Here is a 25,660-nt window from a genome sequence, read left to right on the forward strand (position 1 = left end):
CCATTTATTACCCTCCTATGCATTTTTGTGAATCTGCAAAAAGTGATGCATCACTGATGGTTTCTCCAGGACATCTCTGATCCTGATTTTTGAAGTCTGATAAAAATCTGATAATGGACCAACAGTAAAAGGGCTTCTTACTGTATATGTACCATATATTATGTCACAAGAATTCAATATATTGGGGTCTGGCATTGATACAGTCTGGCAAGTCTGCATAATGGAGGCACATTGTGCTGTCCCTATGTGAATGAAGGGCACAGGTGGGCAGCAGGACTGCACAACTAAGTAAAACATGATATTGCTTCCATGTCCTACATTGTTTACCTCATATAGACATGAACGCCAAAGAAGGGGCTGTAATCAAAATGGTGGAATATGATGTAACCTGCCCAATAATATAGTTTAATCAGATTTTATTAAAGTTTAGCAAAATAACACAAAAGATAAAACAGGAAGACCAGAACATAACAAAAGTTTTTGCAGCCGAAGTTCTGAAACTGCCTAAATATTTTGTGTATTCAGTATACTTCTGTGAAAAATATAGCTCCCTTTGCCTATGTAAGAAATACACTAGGGGCCCATAGAGTGCCATATCAAGGATCTGTAAACGATGCACTCAGGTTGTCTTTTTATTAAATTAAAAATATAATACAGAAGCTGGTGGGAACATAATAATGAAGTTATACTCACCCATCCAAGTGTTGCAGTAGCGCCACTGCTCACTGTCACCCTCCGATCCCCTGTATCTCCCAGCTTGTGTCGTCACAACACCACAGGAACTACTCGCTCGCTCAGTCAATCAGTGACTGCAGAGGTGTCCTGCCACAGAACTGGGAGATGATCAGCATGTGACCCTGAGAAATGGCAATGTGTGGGTACAAGGAGGGGTAAGTATTACTTTATTATGTTCTCAACATCCCCTGCCCTCCCTGATTTTTTTTTTTTTTGTTTTTTTACTTTTGCCTGGAGTTCTCCTTTAGATTATTAGAAAATCTGAATTAAAGGTTCAACAACTCAAACCCCCCCAATATGGTGGGGGACAGTCAGACACGGCACTCGGTGAGTCAGTGGGATTCAAATAAGTTTATCACAACATATTCTTATATGGACATCAAAAGGTCCCTACCGCAAGGCATCCCTAAAACAGTGTAAAGGAGGCCAATATGTGCCACATAAGTGTCAAGTAACCTTTCCAGGTGTACATACCCAAACTTGAGGGTATATTCACATGTAGCAGATCTGCTGCAGATTGAATGCTGTACAAATCAATATAAATAAATAAATAACTGAACACAGCATCCATTCTGCAGCAGGTACACTGTGTGAAAATACCCTTACACTAACTACAGGAACAGAAAGTAAACAGCAACAGTATAGATAAAGGGCAATATCAAATGTAACACAACATTGATATATTAATCTTTAAAATTAAAGACAATTTACAAGCTAAACGCAGATCATGGGGGTAAACCCAACCCTCCTATTTTTGCCTCAAGAACTGATGCTTATGAGCCCATTAGCTGCTGCTAGAGAACAGTCTAATGGTGGGGGGCAGCTTAAAAGCATAGTTGCTTTCTGCCAGCATCTCGCCCATTCTCACACAAAGCAGCTCCATTTGTGTATGTGGTATTGCAGCTGTTCCCAGAGCAAAGTAACTTTTCTAGTCCTGAAAGGCAGTTTAAGGCTATGTTCCCATTACAAGATTATATAGCGAAATGACAGCAACATATAATGTTAATGATTTTTCTTTTTTAAATCAGAACTTTTTATATGCATTCTTATTGCAGTGTGGACAATATAATCGTATGTTCATGATCATTATTTGTGGCTATCTTTACTGATAGATGTCTTTTAGCACTAAAATCCTGTAGTGGGAACATAGCCTAAATGAGTGCTGTGAATGTGCTTCATAGCAGCATCTTTGAACATAAGATGAATAAAACAGACTAGGTATAGCCCTGTTCACATCTGTGGCAGTGACAGCAGACCTCATGTCAATAAGAGTGGCCATCCACCAGTGGGGTCTAGATGCAATGCAGATGGACAATATATGTATTCACTACAATCAATAAGTCTCTTTTGGCTCTTACATTAGAGTCAATATATTGTATAGCTCAAGGCAAAAACAACAACTGCTCCCACAGAGGCAACAGTGGCGTGACATAAATATTACAGTACATTACTTCTAGACATTTGGAGAAAAACTAAATTTAATTTAACAAAATATTATGCTCAATGCATTTAAAATAGATAAAAAATTCTCCTGAAAGAACAAAGCAAAGCAAAGGCGCTATACAGTATCTATACTGTATATCAATATGAACAAAACAATGCAGTCATGACTTCTTTTAGTCATGTTGCCTATGTAAAATATGGACACTGCAATGTAAGAAAAGATTTTTGTAGGGTTTCTTACCACTTGTGCAAAATGTTACACCTACAGTATAGTGCACAGTACCTATATTGTACATATGATTGCTAATAGATAACCATTGTACTAAATGAATAAAACCTTGGCCCTCCATTACAAACGCTGATGGAGTTTGACTAAGCACATCAGGGTGGACACATGTACACATAGAGCAATACAACTGTGGGGTCTACTGCAGCCACAGTGACTGGACACTTCTTATTGGAGGTGGGGTCCTGTCATTCATCTCCTGCTAGTTATTCCAATGAAACAAGCTGTGTGATGATCCTCTCTTTCCGCCCAATGTGTGACTAATAGTTTTTCAAGGAAGCTCTCCCCGCACTAATTCCGGATGTCTTCCGGCAGAGAGGATGGACTCTCAGAATTCTCCTGTGACAGGGTAGGGTCAGTTCCTTGTCCATGGTCACTCACTTCTGGATTGGCAGCAGCAGAACTGTCCTCCTGAATGGCGAGAGGTGCCTCAGCAGAAGCCCCTTCACTCCTTCCAAGTTGTGGAGATCTTTCATTATTTCTCTAAAAGAATTATATAAAAAAAAATAGTAGAAGTGATCAAATTTTTCAGCCTTTTAGCTACATTTTCACTTACATCACTGGAATATTGATGAAATGTAAACACGTGGCTCCACATCAGTGCAAATTTGACAAGTGTAACGCTTCTTAGAAAGCGACCTAACAGTCTAAACCGTAAAATGAAAATAAAGAAATGCAAAGCTGATACCATAAAGGGAGAATAAAAACAAAGAAAGCAAGCAGACAAGGCCTTAGGACAGTCTGTTAAAGGGGCTGGCCACTTTATAGTAAAGGTGTACAGTCTCATTAGTCTCATTATTATTATTCTCATTTACTCACATGCTCCTCAGTCTTATGGACATAAACCACTATTCAGCATACAGACCAGGAGAGCACAGCTGTGAAGTGCCATGCATGCGTTTATTAATACGGTACATTGAACTATTTTATTATAAAGTGGTAGTCCTATAAACAATAGGGCAATGGATGATGCATGGCTGTGTTGCTTATGGCAATCATCAGAGACAACCCCAATAGAAATGTGGCTTGGGAAAACTTGTTATTGATCAAATATGGTGGCTTTCAAGATGGCAGCCTTATTCCCGATAGGCTCCCTCACTAATTACTTGCTGGGTATTCAGATATGTCATTTTCCTTTTTATTTCTGAAATAAAAGGGTGTCCTGAGACTTTTCGCTTATTGTGTATAACCTAACATATAAGCAGGACTAGAGACTGTAAAAAGGTTACCTTGGGCACCCTAACATATTTAATCATAGTAATTTTTTGGGGATTGGATTTTGGAGGGCTGCCCTAGCATGTCCATCACACAATAAACAGAGCTGAGGCTTCTGGCTCCATTCCCACATTCTGTGCACAGTCCGTATATACCAATGAGATGCTACAGTATAAATTATGACGCTGGGAACTCTGAAAGTAACGGGTTTTGACGGTCACAAAAATGTGGTTGTCAACATTTTTCTATAGGTTAAATCTAAACGTAGTGAAAAAGACAGAAAACCACTATGTGAATCCAGTCTAACATAAGGATAAAAGTTGTAATGATGTCATAATGACAACACAGAAGAGTGAGAAGACCTTACCTTCAGTTCTTGGTTCCTAACTGTTATCCCATAAGCAGCAATAGAAAAACAACATTTTATACAGATCTCCAAGTTAAACACATTACAATACTATAGATTAATGGAAGGATTCTCATAATTCCAATTAAAAAAAAATTACAACACCTCTATGGCAGATAAAGTCTGTTCTTGAAGTTAATATGTTGAAGACAGGAAAAATGGGCCAATATAAGAGTTCTGAATAACTGTGACACAGTCAAATCTGTTCCTGGCTTTGGGTTAAAATCTGTCAGATATCTGTTGAGTGTAATAGGGCCCTTAGAGGACTATGATTAATCATCCCCAAAACAGGTGGTGTTGTGGGTTGTTCCCTTTAAGAAAATTAGTACCTACTATAAGTGGCCCAAGAAAAGACAATTGATGAATGGGTGATGGGTGCCCAAGGCCCACCAATGAGTGAGGGGTCAAAAGCTAGCCCATTCCTAGTATAGCAGAAATCATAAAAAAAAAAAATAATGCTGGCTATGATAGCTTGCAGTGTACCGAGCTGTGTAGCCACACACCAGTCAATGTGTCCATGCTCATGGCCAAAAACTCCAACAAAAGACACATGGGGACTGGACCATTTAGCAATCAATTAGGATAACCTGGTGTGATAAAGCATGTTTTCTAGGGAAGACACAGTATTAGGATCCACTAGAGAAGGTACAGTGGTTTGCAATAAAATAGAATATCAACATTTTTTTTCAGTATTTCAATTCAAAAAGTGACCTCATATATTCTATAGAGTCATTACATACAGAGTGAACTTTTTCAAGCTTTATTTCTGTTAAAGTTGATGATTATGGATTACAGCCAAGAAAAACCCAAAAGTCAGTATTTCAGAAATTTTGAATATTTAACCCAAAACACCTGCAGTGGCTTCCTAAGTGTTATAAAAGGTCCCTTAGGGCCCTATTCCACCAGACGATTATCATTCAGATTATCGTTAAATCGTTTGAATCTAAACGATAATCGTTTGGTTGAAATGCAGTTAATGATTAATGATTACAGACCGAACGAGAAATCGCTAATCGCTTTATAAGACCTGGACCTATATTTATTGTTGCTCGTTCGCAAATCGTTCGCATTGAATAAGACGTCATTCTGTCATTCACAGTAGATACGAACGCAATAGCGAAGAAAAAACGATCGCAAATACGATCATAAGTAACTATTATCGTTCCATGGAAATGAATGAATGTTTTCAGGTCTTTCGCAATAGCGTTCGTTTGAGATTGTTAATCGTTAACGATTATGCGAACGATAATCGTCCGGTGGAATAGAGCCCTTAGTCTGGTTCAGTATGCAACATAATCATGTGGAAGACTGCTGACTTGACAGATTTACAGAAGGCAGTCATTCACACACTCCACAAGTAGGGTAAGCCACAACAGTTCATTGCTAAAGAAGCTGGCTGTTCTCAGAGTGCTGTATCAAAGCATATTAATGGAAAGTTGAGTGGAAGGAAAAAAAAGTGTGGTAGAAAAAGGTGCAGGAGAACCGCAGTCTTAACAGGATTGTAACCAAAATGCCATTAAAAAATTTGGGAGAGATTCACAAAGAGTGGAGTGCTGCTGGAGTCAGTGCTTCATAAGCCACCACATCCAGACGTCTGCAGGACATGGGCTACAAGTGTTGCATTCCATGTGTCAAGCCACTCCTGAGCAATAAACAATGCCAGAAGAGTCTTATCTGGGCCAAGGAAAAGAAGAACTGGACTCTTGATCAGTGGTCCAAGGTGCTGTTTTCAGATGAAAGTAAATTTTGCATTTTATTTGAAAATCAAGGCCCCAGAGTCTGGAGGAAGAGTGGAGAGGCACACAATCTAAGCGGCTTGAGGTCTAGTGTGAAGTTTCCACAATCAGTGATGGTTTGGGAAGCCATGTCATCTGCTGGTGTAGGTTCAATGTGTTTATCCAACACCAAAGTCAATGCTGCCATCTACCAGGAAATTTTAGAGCACTTCATGCTTCCCTGTGCTGAAAAGATTTTTAAAGATGGAATTTTCATCTTCCAGCAGGATTCAGCATCTGTCCACACTGCCAAAAGTACCAAGAGAAAGATGATAGACACCAGACCCAATAATGCAGATGAGCTGAAGGCCGCTATCCAAGCAACCTGGGCTTCAATAACACCTCTGCAGTGCCATCAGCTGATCGCATCAATGCCAAGCCGCACTGATGCCGTCATTAATGCCAAAGGTGCCCCGACCAAGTATTGAGGGCATTTACTGTACAGACTTTTCATTTGGTTGACATTTCTGTGTTAAAAAAAAAAATTCAGTTGGTTTTATATAATCTTCTAATTTTCTGAAATACTGACTTTTGGGTTTTTCTTGGCTGTAATCCATAATCCTTAACTTTAACAGAAATAAACGCTTCAAAAAGTTCACTCTATATGTAATGACTATAGAATATATGAGGTCACTTTTTAAATTGAATTACTGAAAAAAATATTTTTTTTTGTTGATATTCTAATGTATTGCAACCTACTGTAGGTAAGCCAACAAAGGCAGTGTGATGCACCTACCTAAACAGTGTTGCAGGCCAAGCACTCCACATACCAATTAAAGGTGAAGGTAACTATCATTCTGCTTGTGCGGCAGGAGTGTAGTCCACTGCCAGAAAAAATATAGCCTTGCATTGTAAGGGTATTACTAGGCAAGCTTATGCCGCTTCCAGCAGTTCTGTAGACTGTAGACTCACTTAGTAGTGGACTATGAACTTCCAGTTTTTAAAAGAGTATCCTGGAAGAATAGCTCCATGGTGACCTAACACATGCCAGATACCAGAGAACTCCACTCCTGCGGGCCAGCTGATAGGTGGCACAAGGGGTAAAACACCACAATATTACAAATTTTCCCAAAGTTCTCTGCTTCTACCCTGTTAGAAACAGGTTTTGTTGACACTGATCAAATACATAATACTACAATACAAAGTATACTTGAAAGTAACCCACTAAACAAACGACATAACACATGCACTTCAGTCACATATGAACAGTACCTGCAGTGGCTGAGTTTCTGATATAGGGCTAGTTTTGGCAAGTGCCAACATTTCCTTTATCTGATAAAGGGCATAGGCAAGAGTGACCCAAGGAGAAGAGCTGATGCCCCAGGCTGGTCTGTTAACATCCTCTTGTTCCTCTTGGTGTCTCGTCTTTTTAGGTGGAAGCTTGACTTGAATAGGAGGCATGATGTTCTCCGAGTGCTGAGGTACAAGATCAATAGTTGCTATAGGAACTGGGCTGGAGGGAACAGGGATTCTTTCTGCCAGCATAGATGCATCTGCAGTAAAAGCATTGTGTTAGTAACCTTAGAAAACACCTCTGGAATATCATCAGTACAATATCATACACTTTATTACATTCATTCTAGTTAGCAGTATACAGGTATCTGCTGCCAGTAAAACGCAATGACATCTAGACAACTGCTGCAGAGCAATGCTGCCCATGCATTCTGGGCTATGACTGCACATGGAAATTCAAGGTCTATGATGAAGACAACTATTTTAGGTGACATATTCGAATTTAAAGGGAATCTATTATTACAAAAATGTCATATGAACTAGAGACTCGTGTGCATCCAATTTAATAAAACATTTGTGGTCATACCTGGTAAAATATCTTTAATTAACAACAAAATGGTTTTAAAATCAGCCCGGGATAGTGTAATTGAGGCGGGGCCTAGGGTGCCGTGCAGGGCAGAGAGGGAGGAGGTGTGCATGCTGCAGCTCAACTCTACAACTTGAGCTTAAAAGTACAACTTTATTTTATAACTTTGCAAAACAGCCATCAGATAACAGAAAGGAATCATTTCTTTTATCCCCATTTTCACCGTCTGCCCATGTCTGCAGGTTACAGAGCGGACAGATTCCCTTTTACAACTACTGCAGTACGGAGAATGATAAGAGACAGTCTGTAACATCCACATGTCAGCTACAACACTCTACTAGCAGTGACCAAACTAACAGAGCTTTTCACTAAGCAGCAACACAATCAGTAGAACATGCGTCATGCTGCATGTTCATGACTGAAAGCTTTAACCCAAGATGAGGATATTAAACAGCAGTACATTTCAAATATAATGACAAACGCAGATACACAGGTACATTGGGCTAAAAGCTTATCTGCAGTATGTGTCATCTAGAATACATCCATGGGATATTTTACATTCTGCTACAGTCTGATTTATTGCTGCACAGCTTTATTCCAGTGATCAAAGCTATACTGCACAGGCGGTGGCTAGAAGCACTAGTGCAGAAGGGGGAAAACATGAGCATCTTTGAAGGTCAAATCAGTTGCATAGATCAACAAGTGGTTATATAACATATCCTAGTGATATACAGCACTGGCATTGATAAGAATCGGACAGACAAGTATGCTGGGTTTGGCAACCATCTGATGCCTGCAGAAAGTCACCACCAAACTTGCTTAGTGTTGGACGGTTGCCTTGTGTGCTGCTGCATCTCCCCATGCTCAGTGTCATATCGGGTGGAACATTATTTCTCAACAACATCTTTCAATCAATAACCCTTTTGTACAGTCCTAGTAAATCTGCATCACTCTAGCTATGCAGTGTTAGAATATATAGCAGCTTTGCAAATGGTTTCCACAGGCTTAAAGGAGTTGTCCGGCTTAAGTGACTAACGTTTCCGCGGGGGCTGTCCCTGCTCCACCACAAACTCCGATTCCCGGGCTGCCTGCTTCTTCATGGCTTTCAGTGCCGATGACCATGTTGAGTGCCCATTTTCACACCGGAAGTTATGAAGAGGACAGCGGTGGCAGAAAGCGATGGAATTTGTAAGTTATAACAAGTTTCTTGCAGTGAAATCCGCTGCGATACTGATCATCATTAAAGTCTATGGCACTCCATTCTTTTATTCCACTGCGAGAATGGAGTGCCGTAGCGGTGTAAAAGATGCAGTGCTGCTGTTATAGTAAAAAACAATGAAGCAGATGTTCTTACCGGTCCCTGCTCCCCCTGTGCCCTCCTGCAGCATCTCCGCTCCTGGAGATGGCACCGGGGAGAGCGGACAGATAAGAATAGCTCCTTAGTATCCATTCTTATCAGTTTAATATCTGATACGTCCCCTATCTGGGGACCATATATTAAATAGTTTTTTAGGACAGGGAGATGGAAAAAGAGCTTGCTCTGTCCTCTCCAGGCATTGACCTGGTATTGCAGTGCCTCCAGGTTCAATGCAAAAAAAAAAAAAAAAAAAGAATTGCTCCTATATTATTTTCTACTATACAGCAGCACTGTATCTTAGGTTTCATTCCACTGCGAGAATGGAGTGCCATAGACTTAAATGGTTATAAGTATTGCAGCTGATTTTACTGCAAGAAACTTGCAGCGTAAAACCCGCAGCAACACTTTACACGTGAATGTATTCTTAAAAAGTGTACAGTACCTGTCATTATAACTTTCAATATCTATAATTGATATACAGCGATAGGCTATGTTCACACAACGTAAGTTCTGTACTAATCACGGCCGTTGCAACAGCGGCCGTGATTACTACGGAACTTATGTTGTGCTGAGGGAATCCTGGCCAGAGTGTATACACATAGTATAACCTCTGTCCGGGATCTCTAGAAGAGCCACAAAAAACGCTATTCAATGAAAACCTGTCAGTGCACACAATGCCGCACGCCCCATTGAGTGCAATGGCGAATTCAAATGCAGTGAAGATCTTCCGGCCTGTACTGCAGTACCAGCCAGGATGATCTTCTCTGACACCGGCCGGGTCACGGAACGTCTGGTGTGATACAACGTGTGAACATAGCCATATAAAGCAAGTTTGCAATTTACATTCTTTTTTTTCATTATCATGCTTTAAAACAAAGCTATACTTACCAGAAATCCAGGTCCAAAAGTTTCTGTGATACCCCTACACAAAGAACCTAGAGCACCACAGTCTTGGGCTGTTTGAAATAAAGAGACTAAACACATGTAGGCTGACCAGTACAGAAGAGTCACAGCTCAATGTGTCCATCAGTCACATAACTGCCTTCTCTCTGAGCGCATAGATGGCCTGGGAAACACAGGTCTTCCTGTGTTTAGACTCTTTGGGAGAGAAAAAAAAAAGTCTAAAAACAGAAAGTGCTGTGTCTTCCATGATGACCAATAAAAAAAAAATATTATTGTAAATTGCTTTAGGTTTTCAAAGTTCTAACGACAGTGATACTTTAAAGGGAATCTCTCAGCTGTAATTCACATTCCAAACTGCGGACACTGTTTGATGGCTGTTAGGTCAAGGAGACACATGGTACCTTTCATATGTGTCTGTGAACAGAACATAGAAAAATGCTTTTATTCTATAGCGCAAAGAGGCTTTCATGAGCTCCCCCCTCCCATACCTGACTCTGCTTCGGATTCCGCTTCCTGGTGTCAGTCAAGCAGAAAGGGAGAAGAAAGGAGGCATTCCAGCTTGCAGCCATTCAGGAGCTTGGGAAAGCCTATTTGACTCTTTGTACAAGAGAATAAAAGCATGTTTCTACATCCTGGAAGCACAACTAGATACATGGTACCATATATCTCTTTGACATAACAGCTAACATTGTCAGTAGCTTGGAACCTGAATTACAGCTGACAGATTCCCTTTAACCTTAAATGGCATAGCTGCTATACATTGCACACACTGGACCTCCCGACTGCCTACTGAGCTGACAGCATTACCGGACAGATATCAATGAACATACCACTGTTGCCTTAGTCTGTGTTTTTAAAAAAACCTTTATTTGGGCTGTGATGGTGTAAAAGAGACAGAGCCTCTATCATTCCCTGGGCCCTAGCTCCGCTACACCTCACAGTGCTGTATGCCTAATAATAGGCTCTGCCTCTTTAATGCCATTCACAGTTCAATTAATAATTTAATTAATATAAAAACACGGACATGAGTGACAAAGGTATGTTCTGAATGTTTCCAATGACATGTATCCAGTGATGCAACCAACTAGGTAGACGGTCAGGGCGTTACAGATTCACTTTAATAGATAAAGGATTAAAAATAACAAAAACAAAAGAAATATAGCTCACTTCATTTATTGTGTAATGTCCTAGCAAGAAAAAAAAAAAAAAAAAGCATATAAAAAAATTAGATCGAGATGTAAATAAGATATGATTCATAGCCTACCTTCTTCCTTTTGAGGAACCGCCACCCACTGAATCAGAGCAAAGAGTAGGAGAATGACCAGAGACGCCATTCCAATGCCCCTGAATGTTTCTGCAGCACCTGGAACAGCAAAAACATAGATTACTGATCACTCAGTAGTAAGATCTATGTACTAGACACATTTCTCTGCAGACCACTTTGAATTTGGTCATTTTATAAATTTGAAAAATCCTGTTGAAATAACTGAACATATTTTTTTGTCCGGCATTCAGTGAAGATGGACACCAGCAGGAAACCCAATGGTTTTGGAGGTGAACCTAGCCCAAAGTTCTGCTCACATTCCTTTAGACTTTATGACAGATACCACAACCAAATGGACTATAAATGAATGGGGTTCAAGGGGCACCATGATTTCACTCTCACAGTGCATTCAGCAGAGTGTTGGGTCCTAACCCTCTATGCCACCTCTTCTATACCAAACATATCCACTGTGTGTTCGGTCTGACCATTACTTGGTCTTTGCAGAATATGACTTCACAGGTCACATCATGACCCTTTACACTTCACTCTTTTAAAAGACATACCAAATTCGCTCCCTGGTTAAATTTGGACAGCAAAGTACAGATTAGACTGGTTTATTCAACTTATCTTCCTTCTCACATATATTATACCTTTCATGATTTTGAATGTAAGCCATATTCTGAACCCTTTCTAAATTGAGGAAAGCCCAGGGCCATATCATCAATGTCATAACTGTTATACTTATGCTTTGCACACATTCCAAGGTGCCCTACACTATTAATGTCGGGCACCATGAACACAGTAACAGGGACATAGGTAAAAGATTTGCCTGGCCTAGCAAGTCTTTTAACAATAGATAAAGCATCCCTGTTCCATATACAGAGTCTCTATTGTGCTCTACATTCTTTGTATAGGGTGTCACAGAAATCTGCGTGTAAGTAATGAGGAATATGTATGCATCACCAATCACACAGCTTTATACAATGTGTGAGGGCTGCAGCCCCTAGAAAGCAAACCATTGCTAAAATGTTGGCCTTGGCTATATCAGTGTATGGAAACCATGCAACAGATTCGCTTTAAAGGGGTTATCCGATGCTACAAAAACATGGCCACTTTCTTTCAAAGACAACACGACTCTTGTCTCCAGTTCAGGTGCGGTTTGCAATTAAGCTCCATTCACTTCAATGGAACTGAGCAGTAAAACCCTGCCTAAGCTGGAGACAAGAGTGGGGCTGTCTCTGGAAGAAAGTGGCCATGTTTTTGTAGCGCTGGATAACCCCTTTAATAGTGATTAATTAAATGAGACTTTACTGTGAATGTTAAGTCTTACCAAAGAAATTGACCAATACACCTCCAATCATGGCACCACATCCTCTACCAAGTCCAAGATGAAGGCCCTGAAGGATGCCCTGAGCAGAGGTCCTTAATGCTGGTGGAACTGCAGCACTCAGGTATGAAATGCAAGCTGCCCATACGGCTGCATGGGTCACTCCTGTTGAGAGAGATGACAACATAATCAAATAGAGTACTTATTCAAACAACAGGGTTTCGAGATAAGAGAACTGTGCACAGCATGACATAAGGTACACAAGAGAAAAGAAATACAAAATATTCCTCCTCTGTTTGCCTCCCAGTCAGTGCCTCTGCCGCCCCCCCAGAGGCCACAGCGGAAGTACCCTAGTTATATCAGCCTATTAACCCTTTAAGGACCCAGCCCAAAATAACCCAAAAGGACTGAGCCAATTTTCGTTTTTCCCTCCTCCCCTTCTAAGAGTTCCAGCACTTTCATTTTTCTATCTACAGGGCCATGTAAGGGCTTATTTTTTCAAGGAACAGATGTACTATGTAATGGCATCTTTCATTCTACCATAACATGTATGATGGAACCCCAAAAATATAATTTCTGAAAATAAATAAATTGGTGAAACCGTAAAATAGAATGCAATGTGGTAACGTATGGGGGTTCCTTTGTCTAGGTAATGCACTATATGGTAAAAGCGACATGATACCATTATTCTATAGGTCAGTCGGAACACAACCACATGCAGGTTTACACAGATTCTCTTATGTTATATATTTTTTATGAAATCCTTTTTTTTGCAATTAATTATTAATAAAATGGCCCTATTGTGACGCTTATAACTGTTTTAGTTTTTCCCCTATGGGGCTGTATGGGGTGTAATTTTTTTGCAGCCTGATCTTTAGTTTTAAATAATACCATATCTGTGTAGATCGGACTTTTTAATCACTTTTTATTAAAAAAAAAAATTATTTAATGTAACAAAAAACAGCAATCCTGGCACTTTTTTTCCTCTTTTGGTTTACACCCTTCGCTATGACGATTGTTATATATTAAAAGATCGGACAATTATGCACGCTACAGTATATAATATGCTTATTTATGTTTATACGTTTTAATTATAATATGGGATAGGGGCTTGTGTACTTTATTTTTATTTATTTTATATTTTACACAAGTCTTTAACCTGCAATCAATAGATTGCATACACTGGTCATAGGCATAGCATTGATCAGTGTTACAGGCGCTCTGCTGATTGAGCCTGTGGCAGGCTCAATCAGCAGAGCGCCGATCGGACCGCACGGATTGCCCCCCCCCCCCGCCCGCAACGCCAATGCAGGGGGGCGATCCTGGCTTCTGACCTGGGCCGGGGTCTGCGCTGTAATGGCACTGATCCTGGCTTGGCACTCTATTGTTTTCGGCTGCAGCAGCCAAAAGCAATAGAATGCCTATCTCATGGAACTATGCAGTATTACTATACTGCATAGAGCTCAATAAAAGATCAGTGTGCATATACTAGAAGTCCCCCAGGGGAGCTTCTAGTATAAGTGTGAAAAAAAAAATGTTATTAATAAAAAGCCCCCTACCCTAATAAAAGTTTGAATCACCCCCCTTTCCCCATATTATAAATAAAAAAAATAATAAATAAACAAACCAAATGTTTGGTATCGCTGCATGTGTAATCGCCCAAAATATAAATGTAATTCCTGATCTCGCACGGTAAATGGCGTAAGCGCAAAAAAATCCCAAAGTACAAAATTGCGCATTTTTGGTCGCATTAAATCCAAAAAATTGTAATAAAAAGAGATCAAAAAGTCGCATATGCGCAATTAAGGTACCAATAGAAAGTACACATAATTGCGCAAAAAATGAAACCTTACACAGCCCCATAGACCAAAGGATAAAAGCTATAAGCATGGGAATGGAGCGATTTTTAGGAACATATATTTGTTAACAATGGTTTGAATTTTTTACAAGCCATCACATAAAATAAAAGTTATACATGTTACATATCATTGTAATCGTAACAACTTGAGGAACATATATAACAAGTCAGTTTTACCCCAGGGCGAATGGCGTAAAAACAAATACCCTCAAAATAAAAAAAAGTGTTGTTTTTTTTTTCAATTTCACCACCCATTGAATTTTTTCCTGGTTATTCAGTGTACTGCAGTGTATGCAGTGTAAAAATTCAGCCTGTCATTGCAAAGTACAATTAGTGGTGCAAAAATAAGGGCTCATGTGGGTTTCTAGGTTAAAAAATGCAAGTGCTATGGCCTTTTAAGCACAAGGAGGAAAAAAATGGAAGTGCAAAAATGCAAATTGGCCCGATCCTCTAAGGGTTAAACGCAGCCTGTCATTAACGGTGAGGGCCCGGCTGCTATGAAGCACACTCTGCTCCAGAGCACTCTTCATAGCTCCTTAAAGACCCAGGACATACATTTACGCCCAGGGTCACCTGTTGACAGGTGGCCAGGGCGTAACTGTACGTCCAAGGTCGTCTAGGGGTTAAAGTGATAACTCAGTAGTGATGTGTAAGACCAGGACTGCTGATGGCAGAGATTAGCTGCAGCATTCTGTAAACATTGCCATCATTAGTGACTGGACTGTCTATTAAGGGCAATGCACCTTTGCATGCCATAATGGGGCAGTATGTTTTAATTATCACTTTCACAATTTGAAAGTATAAAGAAAGTGTGAATCCTATAAACACACACAGTGCATAATATTATATAAATTCTGTGTACATTTTTATTAACCCATAGCTGCACCAGGACATTACTGAACGTCCTCGTGCCGCTATGGGAGTTCGATCCCGGGTGCCGCATGTAGCCCGGGATCGCGGCTATTAGCGGGCACGGTCCGATCGCCGTGCCCGCTAATTAAGTACTTAGAAGCAGCTGTCAAAGTTGACAGCTGCTTCTAAATACTTGCTCATATCCATCCCTGGTGGTCTAGTGGGGGGATCGCCCCCCTGCGGTGCGATTTCCGGGGGGGCGGGGGAGGGGGGCCATCCCCGCATCCATCCCGGGCCGGGGTCTGTGCCGTAATGCCGCCGATCCCGGCTCGGCATTCTATTGCTTTTGGCTGCAGCAGCCAAAAGCAATAGAACACCGATCTCATGGATTCATACAGTATAACTATACTGCATGGATCTCTATGAGAGATCAGAGTGCTTCTAGTATATGTGTAAAGTAAAAAAAAAAATGTATTTTTAATAACACAAAATCCCCTCCCCTAATAAAAGTCTGAATCACCCCCCTTTCCCCATTTTATAAATAAAAATAAATAAACACATAAATAAACAAACATGTTTGCTATCGCCTCATGCGTAATCGCCCGAACTATTAATTAATCACATTCCTGATCTCACACGGTAAACGGCGTCAGCGCAAAAAAATCCCAAAGTGCAAAATTGCGCATTTTTGGTCGCATCAAATCCAGAATAATTGTAATAAAAAGCGATCAAAAAGTCATATATGCGCAATCAAGGTACCAATAGAAAGATCACATCATGGCGCAAAAAATGACACCTCACACAGACCCATAGACCAAAGGATAAAAGCGCTATAAGCCTGGGAATGGAGCGATTTTAAGGAACATATATTTTCTTTAAAAGGTTTTAATTTTTTACAAGCCATCAAATCAAATAAAAGTTATACATGTTACATATCGTTGTAATCGTAACAACTTAAGGAACATATATAACGAGTCAATTTTACCCCAGGGCGAACGGAGTAAAAACAACCCCCCCCCCCCCCCCAAATAAAAAAAAATTTTTATTTTTTTTTTCAATTTCACCACACATTTTTTTCTGGTTTCCCGGCACATTTTAGGCAAAAATGACATCTGCCATAGCAAAGTACAATTAGTTGCGCAAAAAATAAGGGCTCATTTGGGCCTCTAGGTGGAAAAATGCAGGCGCTATGGCCTTATATACACGAGGAGGGAAAAACGAAAACGCAAAAATGAAAACTGGCTGTGTCCCCTAAGGGTTAATTATGTGTTACATTTCTACTTCCTATAGTAATGCTACATTACATTTGTATCTAGAAGCCACTTTGTGGGTATAAATGCATTTTGAACTCATTTCTATGTAGCCTATCTGGAAGTTGTGCACCTGAGCTGCTTTAAGTAGTTTTGGGGCAACCACTGCCTTGTGCACACATATTAAAGGACTTCTGACAGCTACCTGTCTGCCAGAGTACACAAGGACTCAGACCATTTTTATCCGACGTCGGCTTCTTCACTCCAAGAACATAAAAGAGTATTTGCGTACATCAAGAAGGATATGGGCATTATTACTTCCTCCTCTGAACTTCCTGACTGTTGGTGGTTTGCACTTGTACAGTTCTTTTCCACTATTGTCAGAGCACAAGTCTCTGAAGAAAGCAGAATCAACAATATCTGTGTGAATACAACTGAAGGCTAAAGAAACCTCACCATTACACCCTGCAGAATTTTTACAAGAGATAGACAACGTGATTACATGGTTACCATGATCTAATACTATGTCAAGGTGTCTTAACTACATGAGGCCCTTACTGTATTATTGTATCAAGGTGTGTCACAGGGTTAAAATACTTTTTTACCATGCATAATCACATTTAGTCATACTCACATAGAATATTAAGTAGAAAATCACAAAGGCCAAGATACACACTAATAAAAAGTGCAAAAGAAAATTGCTAAATGTAAAGCCTCAAAATGTGAGGCAAATTGCCATTTCAATGTCCATTTTTTCTAAAAAAAAAAAAAATCAGGTGGAGGCTTGTGATTAGACTTCACAGGCAGAATGAGGAACAGCTACAGAGAGTCTCTCTTCTCCAGGAGGTATTGCACTGTGTTACACAGACAACCCATTAATTTGTATGGGTTTTGTGCAAAGCTTAAAGGGGAACTCTGTTTAATAAAGATTAAATTCAACCCTGTTTAATCCCAACCAAATCTTAGCTTGTTTGTAATAGGTTTGTATTACATGAATTGGGCAATTTGTGAGCAAAACATCCTGACTCTCACTCTGAAGCTGCTGAATATCCTCACTTCCTGGTCCACTCTATCTCAGCTCCTCTGTCCTACCCCCTCCCTTCTGAGACAGAGGTCACCTGACCAAGGGAAGAGAAACTACTGCCTCTCCTGAGTAGTATGGAGGAAAGGACACACTAGACAGGAGTGGGTAGCCGACAGTTGCTCCCAGTATGCTGGGAGATGTAGTTTCCGAGCTGGGTGCCATGATGTAAAACTGGGATCATTTGTAAGTGTTTGAATTTGGGGCTAGAAGCAGAGTAGACAAGTGGGAAACATGTCAAACTGTACGTTGGGGGATCTGCGAGTGCACCTATATGCGCTTTGCATTTTATTTTTTTATGGGATTGCTGAAGTTCCCCTTTTTTCTTCCTGTGGTAGAACTCAGCTGATGTGTGTGCACAAACCTGGCAGTGTTATATTTCCTAAGAAGAGACTGAGCATTGTGGGAACCTCCTTTAATTACAATGCTTTACATTATGGGTCTAACACTTTACTACTGTATGTGACAGTGGGTGTTTTTGTAACTAAATAATGCATTGCAAACCTTTATATTTCTCTATGTAAAAGTTGTGCTTTAGCCTCCCTGAACTACCCAGTGTACCCATAATAATTTTACTGCTGTCACTTCACACAAAGCAAACAGAGTTTAATTAAAGCGTTTGCTTCGGGTAAACAGAGCGCGATCTTCAGCTCTCTCCTTACGGTCCATTGTTGTCCTATGCCTGATCATACCAGGCATAGGTTTCATTTTCTTTGCATTTCAGTTCAAAATTAAGTTTAAATAAATACATATATAAAAGGTTTTAGATTGATAAGGTAGAATTTTTATGAGAATGTTAAATTAAAGAGCATGAATCGCTTAGATTCATTTTACCACTTGGAGCCAGATACTGAAACGTTATTCCTATTTTTTATTTCTATTTTATGATTGAATTTTTTTATTTTTTTTTATCACTGCTGATATTTATTACACAAAGTATTAAGCAAAGTTTTGATCAGAAGCATATGCATGAAACCAGAAAAATTTTATTTCTCCAAACAGTAGTCAAAGCAACATAAAACTGTGTCTAAAAATCAATACCCTGAACCCAGTACAGCCTGTGCCAGGAGTGGCCTAGATAGAGAATTAGATTAGAGCATCTGGAGCGTGTTGATGTAGCAGTCACACAAGAGATGCTAGATGACATGAAGCATGTCTACCGTATAATTATCAGATGGTTAGAAGAGCTGAACATTAAAAATAGCAGATATATGAAATACAGAGATAAAACCAATAGACAACGGCATTACATAAAAGCATGTGATACATTAGAGGAGACAAAGAACTGGATGACACAGACCAGGCAGCCCTACTGTTGTGTATACACACCAATATTAATACAATGGAGGGCACTTTATGTTTGTAAACTGGAGACTATTGCTAAGTGACATAGTGCTGGAATAAGGCCAGATTCACTCATAAAGTCAATGCACAGACTATATGCTACAGAAGCGGCCTCTTAGTACTAACATTACACAGCAATTCGGTACAGTATCATATATACCGGACATGTAAATAAGTGAAAAGTAGCTCTATATGATCTCAACATATACGATATTAATTGTATCTCCCTCTTATTGTGGGGTGATCATGGACCTTCGTGATAACCAACATGTTTATCGGCACTACTACTCTACCCAGCATCCGCTAAGCTAAGTATAACCGGTGGCAGACGGTCTGCTTTATCGAGTTGGTTAGTTATTTACCCTGTTACATTGGTTTATGTTTTGTGGATGATGATCTAAATATATCTGGGTTTAGTTTACCTGATCTTTGTCACCACATTTATTATGAGCTATTTATTACATTATTGAGTTATACCATATTGTAAGAGGTCCACTGTATTTTTTTGACGAGAGGAGATCTTTACAGCAGGAATCTGTTCAAGCACATCCCTTGGAGTGCTATGTGTGTTCCCTGATGAATCCGTCCACAATTGGGATGGTGGAAACGCGTCGGAACAAGTACTGTTTTTGAAACATGTACTGTATCTGTATATAAATATATCTCTTGCTGTTATTTTTACTCTGTAGGTGGTTTGAGTTGGCACGTTTTTTTGCACTCTTTTCTGTCTTCTGTTTTTTCCTCTTGGATTCCTCCTGGGCACGTGTAACAGGAGAGGGACTGTCATCGTGGTTGGGGCCACCCTGTTAAGGAGGTGGGTTCCCCAAAAGGCAGGGCAAGAGGTTATCTGGGTTTAGAGCAGGGTGCACCATGACCCTTCTTCTTCCCCCTTTCCGTCTCTAATTCTCTCTCCTTTTTCTAAGTGTCCTGCCTTCAGTCCTAATCTATCAGTACACCCTGAATGTGTGGGACTATCAATTCCCCCAGTTTTCAGTGCCCTTCAGAAACCATACTGTATATAGAGTACACTATTGGGTGTTTAAGTTTGTTTGTGTGGACCATGTTTTTAATGAACTATTAAAAGTTAAGTATTAGCTAGTCCCGATAACAATACGATATTAATTGGTTCCAGGACGACTATTGTATGTTGAGTCCATAACTCTATGGAAAACTAGTAATTGGTTCTGATGCTGCTAAAATATCCCAAAATGAGAAAAAAAAAATAAGATTTAAAGAAAAATAAGCAAATTACTCATATAGATAAAGCAAGTCCTTACATACAACAGTCAGAAAGAGCTACTGGTAGCTGTAAACTACTTCTTATGTAGAAGACTGGAGTGTTTTCAGGGTCCTGTATAGATCACACAGGGTCCCAGAAAAATCAAATCAAGCCACCCTCATTTGGTGCCCAAAGGAGCAACTTAACCTGGCACAGGTAAAGAGTCGTACAGAACACGAAGTATCACACTGTACTGCACACACAGCAGTACAGGACAAGTAGTATCACTTATACTGTACAGAGGTGCTACCAGACAGCCAACCACTGCATGCATATCACTAATACTGGGGTTTTACAAGTAAAATAGCCACTTTTATTGGTCAGTCATCTACATATTCACATTTGCCACAGGTCTTGACTGTCTGTAGTATTGTATGTTGAGTCTGGTCTCAAGTTACAATGGTCCAAAAAAGAACTTTGTACGTTAAAAATATTGTATCCTGAGGCCATTTAAAGTTAAGGGGTGACTGTACATGCTTATAGAAGTGCACAAAGTACATTTTGCATGCATTGTATGATGAGAAGGCCAGCGACAGAACTTGTGTCCCCAATACTGGAGGCTGCAGAAAGTGGACTCAAAAATCAGTAGAAGGGAGAACAGCAGAGGGCGCTACCACCGACTGCCTCCTTCATGACTTGCAAATCATGCGATCTTCAGAATAAATCGCTAGATCAATGAACCTTCTCATAATTATAATCTGTAATATGACTACACTTCACATACATATCCAGGCCTCCCTGAACTCTTGTATCGAGTTCACCATGACATTGCCTTTAATATCCAGACTATAGGATATGCACATGTATATTATATAATTATATTACAATTGTACCACAGACTTATGTCTCCATTAAACACATGTACAGCCTGATGTCATTATTCAGCCCCCTGGATGTTTTTCCCTAAGGGTACAAACACACACGGCATATACGCTGCATATTTACTGCTGCGATACGCAGCAGATACGCAGCAGATTAGATCTAAATAACTGAACACAGCATCAAATCCGCACCATCAAATCTGCTGCGTATCTGCTGCATATATGCTGTGTGTGTTTGTACCCTAAGTGTACATTTCACTTTTTACTAAATAAAAGCGCAGTGACACACAATGCTGGAAATACCTGAGCAAAATCTACAATAAAATGCCACAAAGCACAGCATGTCACGTATAATACAAACTCCAAAAACCTACTTACCCTGTAATACTTCCATGGGGAGCACTGTCCAAGCATTGTCCATGTAGGAAATATACAGATAACGTGCAGTATTACAAGCCAGGCCAATGTACAGAACCCTATAATAAAGCAGAGGAGATGTCTGGTTAAAATTTATCACCACTAGTAGAAGTCAGGTACCCATGCGGAGGCCACAAGGGGTGTACCATGTCCAGCATGATAGCTGCAGATGCAGAAAACACTACTAATTATTCACAGAGAAAAGTATACATTTTATTACACATTAACTCCTTCACTCTTCAGGAACTCTGCATTTGGTTTTTCCTCCTCATGTTTAAAAGGCCACAGCACTTGCATTTTTTTACGCCACATGAACCCTTATTTTTTGCAACACCAATTGTACTTTGCAATGACAGACGTAATTTTCTTCCCCATTTCAGGGGGTTTAGTGTTTGCGCTGTTCGTCCTGTGGTAAAACTGACATCTTAGTTTCTTAAGTCAGTATGATTACAACGATAGGCAACTTATAGAACTTATTTTATATGACTGCTATAATATAAAAAAAAAAAAAAAAAAAAAACTAAAATGTGTTTAAAATAGCTGTATTAACATCCTGATTATGCTTCTATTGGTCCCTGGCTGCGGTTATCACTAGAGATGAGCGAACCTGCCGAGGTTCGAGTTCGTATGAACCTGAACTCGTGGTGTCTGAATCCCGCTGTCTGCAGCCTCCGTGAAGAGGGTGGATACAGCCGGAGGACCGCCTGGAAAACTGAGATACAGCCTATGGCTATGGCTGTATCCCAGTTTTCCAGGCGGTCCTCCGGCTGTATCCACCCTCTCCACAGAGGCTGCAGACAGCGGGATTCAGACGCTGAGAGTTCGGGTTCATACGTACCCGAACCTCGGCAGGTTCGCTCATCTCTAGTTATCACCCGGAGGCAGCAGGGTACTGAGAGGACTCAAGTTGCGAGTGGGTATTCTACTCAAACATAACTTTTGATATGTTGCTGCCAATGATGAGACTAACAATTCATTCTATACTTATTATATACTGTATTCAGTCTTCTACCCCCATTTCAGGGCTGATGCTTTCTGCTAAAAACACAAAAAACTGTGTGTCAGCTTTTCTCTCTGTCTCCCCCTCCCTTCCAAAACAACAGATGTAAAAAAGCCCCGGCAGGCTTTATCTGCAACTTGTAGCTTCCTTTTAATGCTGGGTGACTTAGGGCCCTAAAAATCATTGTATCGTTCCAACTTAAGCGATAATCTTTCTATGTGTACGAACGCAACGATCAAACGACTAACCAATTTAATTTGTTCGATCGTATCTTGAGTGTACCATAAAATCATTAATAATCATTTGCAAATCTTTTATTGAATGAAAACACTGTTCGTTCGTTATCATGATCGTTCGTATAGTAAAGTATACCAACGATCGTAACTTACAACTATTGTTCCACATAATACAGTGAATGATTTTAGGTTGTTCACAAAAGCGATCATTTGCAATAGTTTATCCTTAATCGGAGAAAACGAATAATCACATTGTCTAATAGAATCTGGAGGTCAAGATGAATCCTCCCGGCATTACATAGTTGCAGGGACTTGTTTACATCAGCCATCTCTGAAGGGAGGGGGGAGGAGGGGGTTCAGAGACAGAATGAACAGCTCAGACACAGTTTTTTGTGTCTTTTGCAGAAAGTTGTTGGATTCCAGACGAAAATTACATCCGGCGCCTGTCAGCAGCACTACAGAGGAACAGGGATGGATATGTTTACTTTGTTTATTATTTTCTCCCCTCCCCCACACCTTCCTCTCTTTTTTGAATTTCGTGGGACTTCTTTAGGTATCAGTTGCCTCTCTGTTTAGCAGTCATTTACTTAAAGTGTGCATGTCGGCTGCAATTAATGTTTCAAACTGTAGACACTATTAGGCAATTTGCTGTTTAGGCAAAGAGCCACATGTTACCTTTTTATATATTAGTCTGTGATTTCAAAAAGTGCAGGCTCTTAAAGTGCTGCTAGATGGAATGCCTCCTTACTCCCCCTCCATACCTGACCCTGCTTGGGACCTGGCTTCCAGTCAAATGTCAATCAAGAAGAGACAGGAATGGGAAGCACAGCCAGATATATTTCCATCATCTCTATCAAATAAGCCCTCACAAAACCATCATATGTGAGCTCAACAAAAAAAGGTGAAAGACAGTTGTATGTTGCAAAGTTTGTAACTTTAGTTAACTTATGTTAATGTGGGTGCTTTACGTGCTGTTTGTGGGAGAGAAGATTTTGTTTTTGCCTTTATAGCCATAATACCTATTACTTTTTTTTTTGTTTCACATTGACGTAGCTGTGTGAGGTGTTTTTTTGTGAGACACTGTTTTCCATACATATAGCTTAAAGTGTCACTGTCGTTATAACTTTCAAAATCTAAATCAATAGTAGATGTGATATAAAGCAAGTTTACAATTTACAGTCTTTATTTTTTAGTTATGAAGGAAGACACGGCACTTCCTCTTTTCTGACTTCTTTTTTTCTCCAATAACCGGAAACTGTCAGAAAACAGGAAGTCCTGTGTATCCCAGGCCATCTGAGCGCTTACAGAGGGAAGGCAGTCATGTGATTGATGGACACATTCAGCCGTGACACTCTGTACTGGCCCGTATCACATCTACTGTTGATTTAGATTTTGAAAGTTATAACGACAGTGACACTTTAAAGATGTTGTCTGGAGAGCAGAAAATGCATTAACGGCACTTCAATTCCAAGATGAGATGGGGCGGGTACCAAGTCACATTCACTGAGTGGGTATGGTTCTGCCTGCTGTGCTGAGGGGAGAAGTTGTCATTGCCAAACACAAATGAGGGGGCAATATAACACATTTTGGTTTGTAGTTACAGGAGTAACTCCAGCAAAAAAAATTCTTTTAAAACAACTGGCATGAGAAAGTTATACAGTGGTACCCTGGTTTAAGAGTAACTTTGTTTAAGGGCGTTTTGGTTTAAGAGCTCACAGTTTTTCAAAATTGTGATTTGGTTTAAGAGCATTGTTTTGGTTTAAGAGCTCCATGTACTGGTGGGAGGCAGAGCGGGGGAGGGACATGGTCTGCATAGTGTGGTCTATAGCCCTGTACTCTGAGGCCTGACCCAGGATGTCTCCCTCACCTTCCAAATCATATCAGATCCACTTCAGGCTGGGGCTTGCATCAGGGGACAGGACTGTGAAGGTAATCTCTCCATAGCTGTAACCCCTCCATCCCTGGACAGAGGGCGCTCCATATATATGCCCACATCTACCCTGCTCATTCCTTCATGCTCCCTGCAATCTTTGTCAGACATAATTGGTCCATGCTGAACACACACGCCTTCCCCATTGCTGCCATGTGACCACACAGACCTCTGACAGCAGCCCTGCTTCTCTATTTTAGCCTGTTGTACTACACTACTGCATTATGGGGATCTGCAGCTCCATCCTCTATCTACAGACTGCGGCTGATTTTCAGGTTAATGCACTTACTATACATTATACTCTACATGCTGTTTGTTAAACTGTACAGTAACATAATATGACATATTCAGCTGTTTGTTTCATCTGTTTTACATGTTATTCAGAATAAAAAAAAATCATTATTTTTGGGGTGGTGAACCAATTGTCTGCATTTCAAATGTTTTTTTATGGGAAAATCTGCTTTGGGTTAAGAGTGGATTTGGATTACAAGCACAGTCCCGGAATGAATTATGCTGGTAATCCAAGGCACCACTGTATAGAGACTTTACATTACTTCTATATAATAGAAGTAATTAACTTCTATTTAAAAAGTCTTCCAGTACATCAGCTGTTACTTGCCCAACAGGAAATGGTGTTCTTTCCAGTCCGATACAGTGCTCTCTGCTGCCACCAGAGCAGGATAGGTTTCCTATGCAGATTTCCTACTGCTCCTGACAGTTCCTGTCATAGACAGGTGGCAGCAGGGAGAACTGTGTCAGACTGGAAAGAATATACTACTTCCTGCGGGACATACAGCAGCTGATAAGTATGGGAAGACTGGAGATGTTTAAAAAGAAGTAAAGTACAAGTCTATATAACTTTCTGAAACCAGTTGATTTGAAAGAGAATAAAAACAAAAACACTGCAGTACCCCTTTAAGAAGAAGATTACTTAAAATACTCCAATAGACAACAGTGCAGCTTGTGTTTAAGTCTACTATTTCTGCCTCCCCTACAGAAGGTGTTCAGTCTGAGTCCCAGCAGGAAGGAAGCAAGTACAAGAACAGACTGGAAATCAATAAA

The 25,660-nt window shown here is 40.2% G+C and overlaps 1 protein-coding gene and 1 pseudogene across 2 annotated transcripts in view; one reads left to right on the forward strand and one right to left on the reverse strand.

Annotated features, from left to right (window-relative positions):
* Positions 1 to 399: 399 nt before the first annotated feature.
* Positions 400 to 25,660, reverse strand: part of MFSD6 (major facilitator superfamily domain containing 6) — a 38,171-nt gene continuing 12,910 nt past the window's right edge. The window contains exons 3-7 of one of the 2 annotated variants that reach the window (XM_069983518.1): positions 21,394 to 21,491; positions 12,534 to 12,695; positions 11,204 to 11,302; positions 7,073 to 7,353; positions 400 to 2,947 (exon numbers count right to left, since the gene is read on the reverse strand). In XM_069983518.1, the coding sequence (XP_069839619.1) occupies positions 2,756 to 2,947; positions 7,073 to 7,353; positions 11,204 to 11,302; positions 12,534 to 12,695; positions 21,394 to 21,491 (832 nt within the window). In that variant the 3' untranslated portion in view covers positions 400 to 2,755. Of the gene's footprint in view, positions 2,948 to 4,829; positions 6,328 to 7,072; positions 7,354 to 11,203; positions 11,303 to 12,533; positions 12,696 to 21,393; positions 21,492 to 25,660 lie in introns of those variants that run through there. The other variant, XM_069983519.1, reaches the window with a different exon arrangement.
* Positions 9,111 to 9,277, forward strand: LOC138802249 (U2 spliceosomal RNA; annotated as a pseudogene).

Source organism: Dendropsophus ebraccatus, chromosome 9, assembly GCF_027789765.1.
Source record: "Dendropsophus ebraccatus isolate aDenEbr1 chromosome 9, aDenEbr1.pat, whole genome shotgun sequence".
Classification (NCBI taxonomy): domain Eukaryota; kingdom Metazoa; phylum Chordata; class Amphibia; order Anura; family Hylidae; genus Dendropsophus; species Dendropsophus ebraccatus.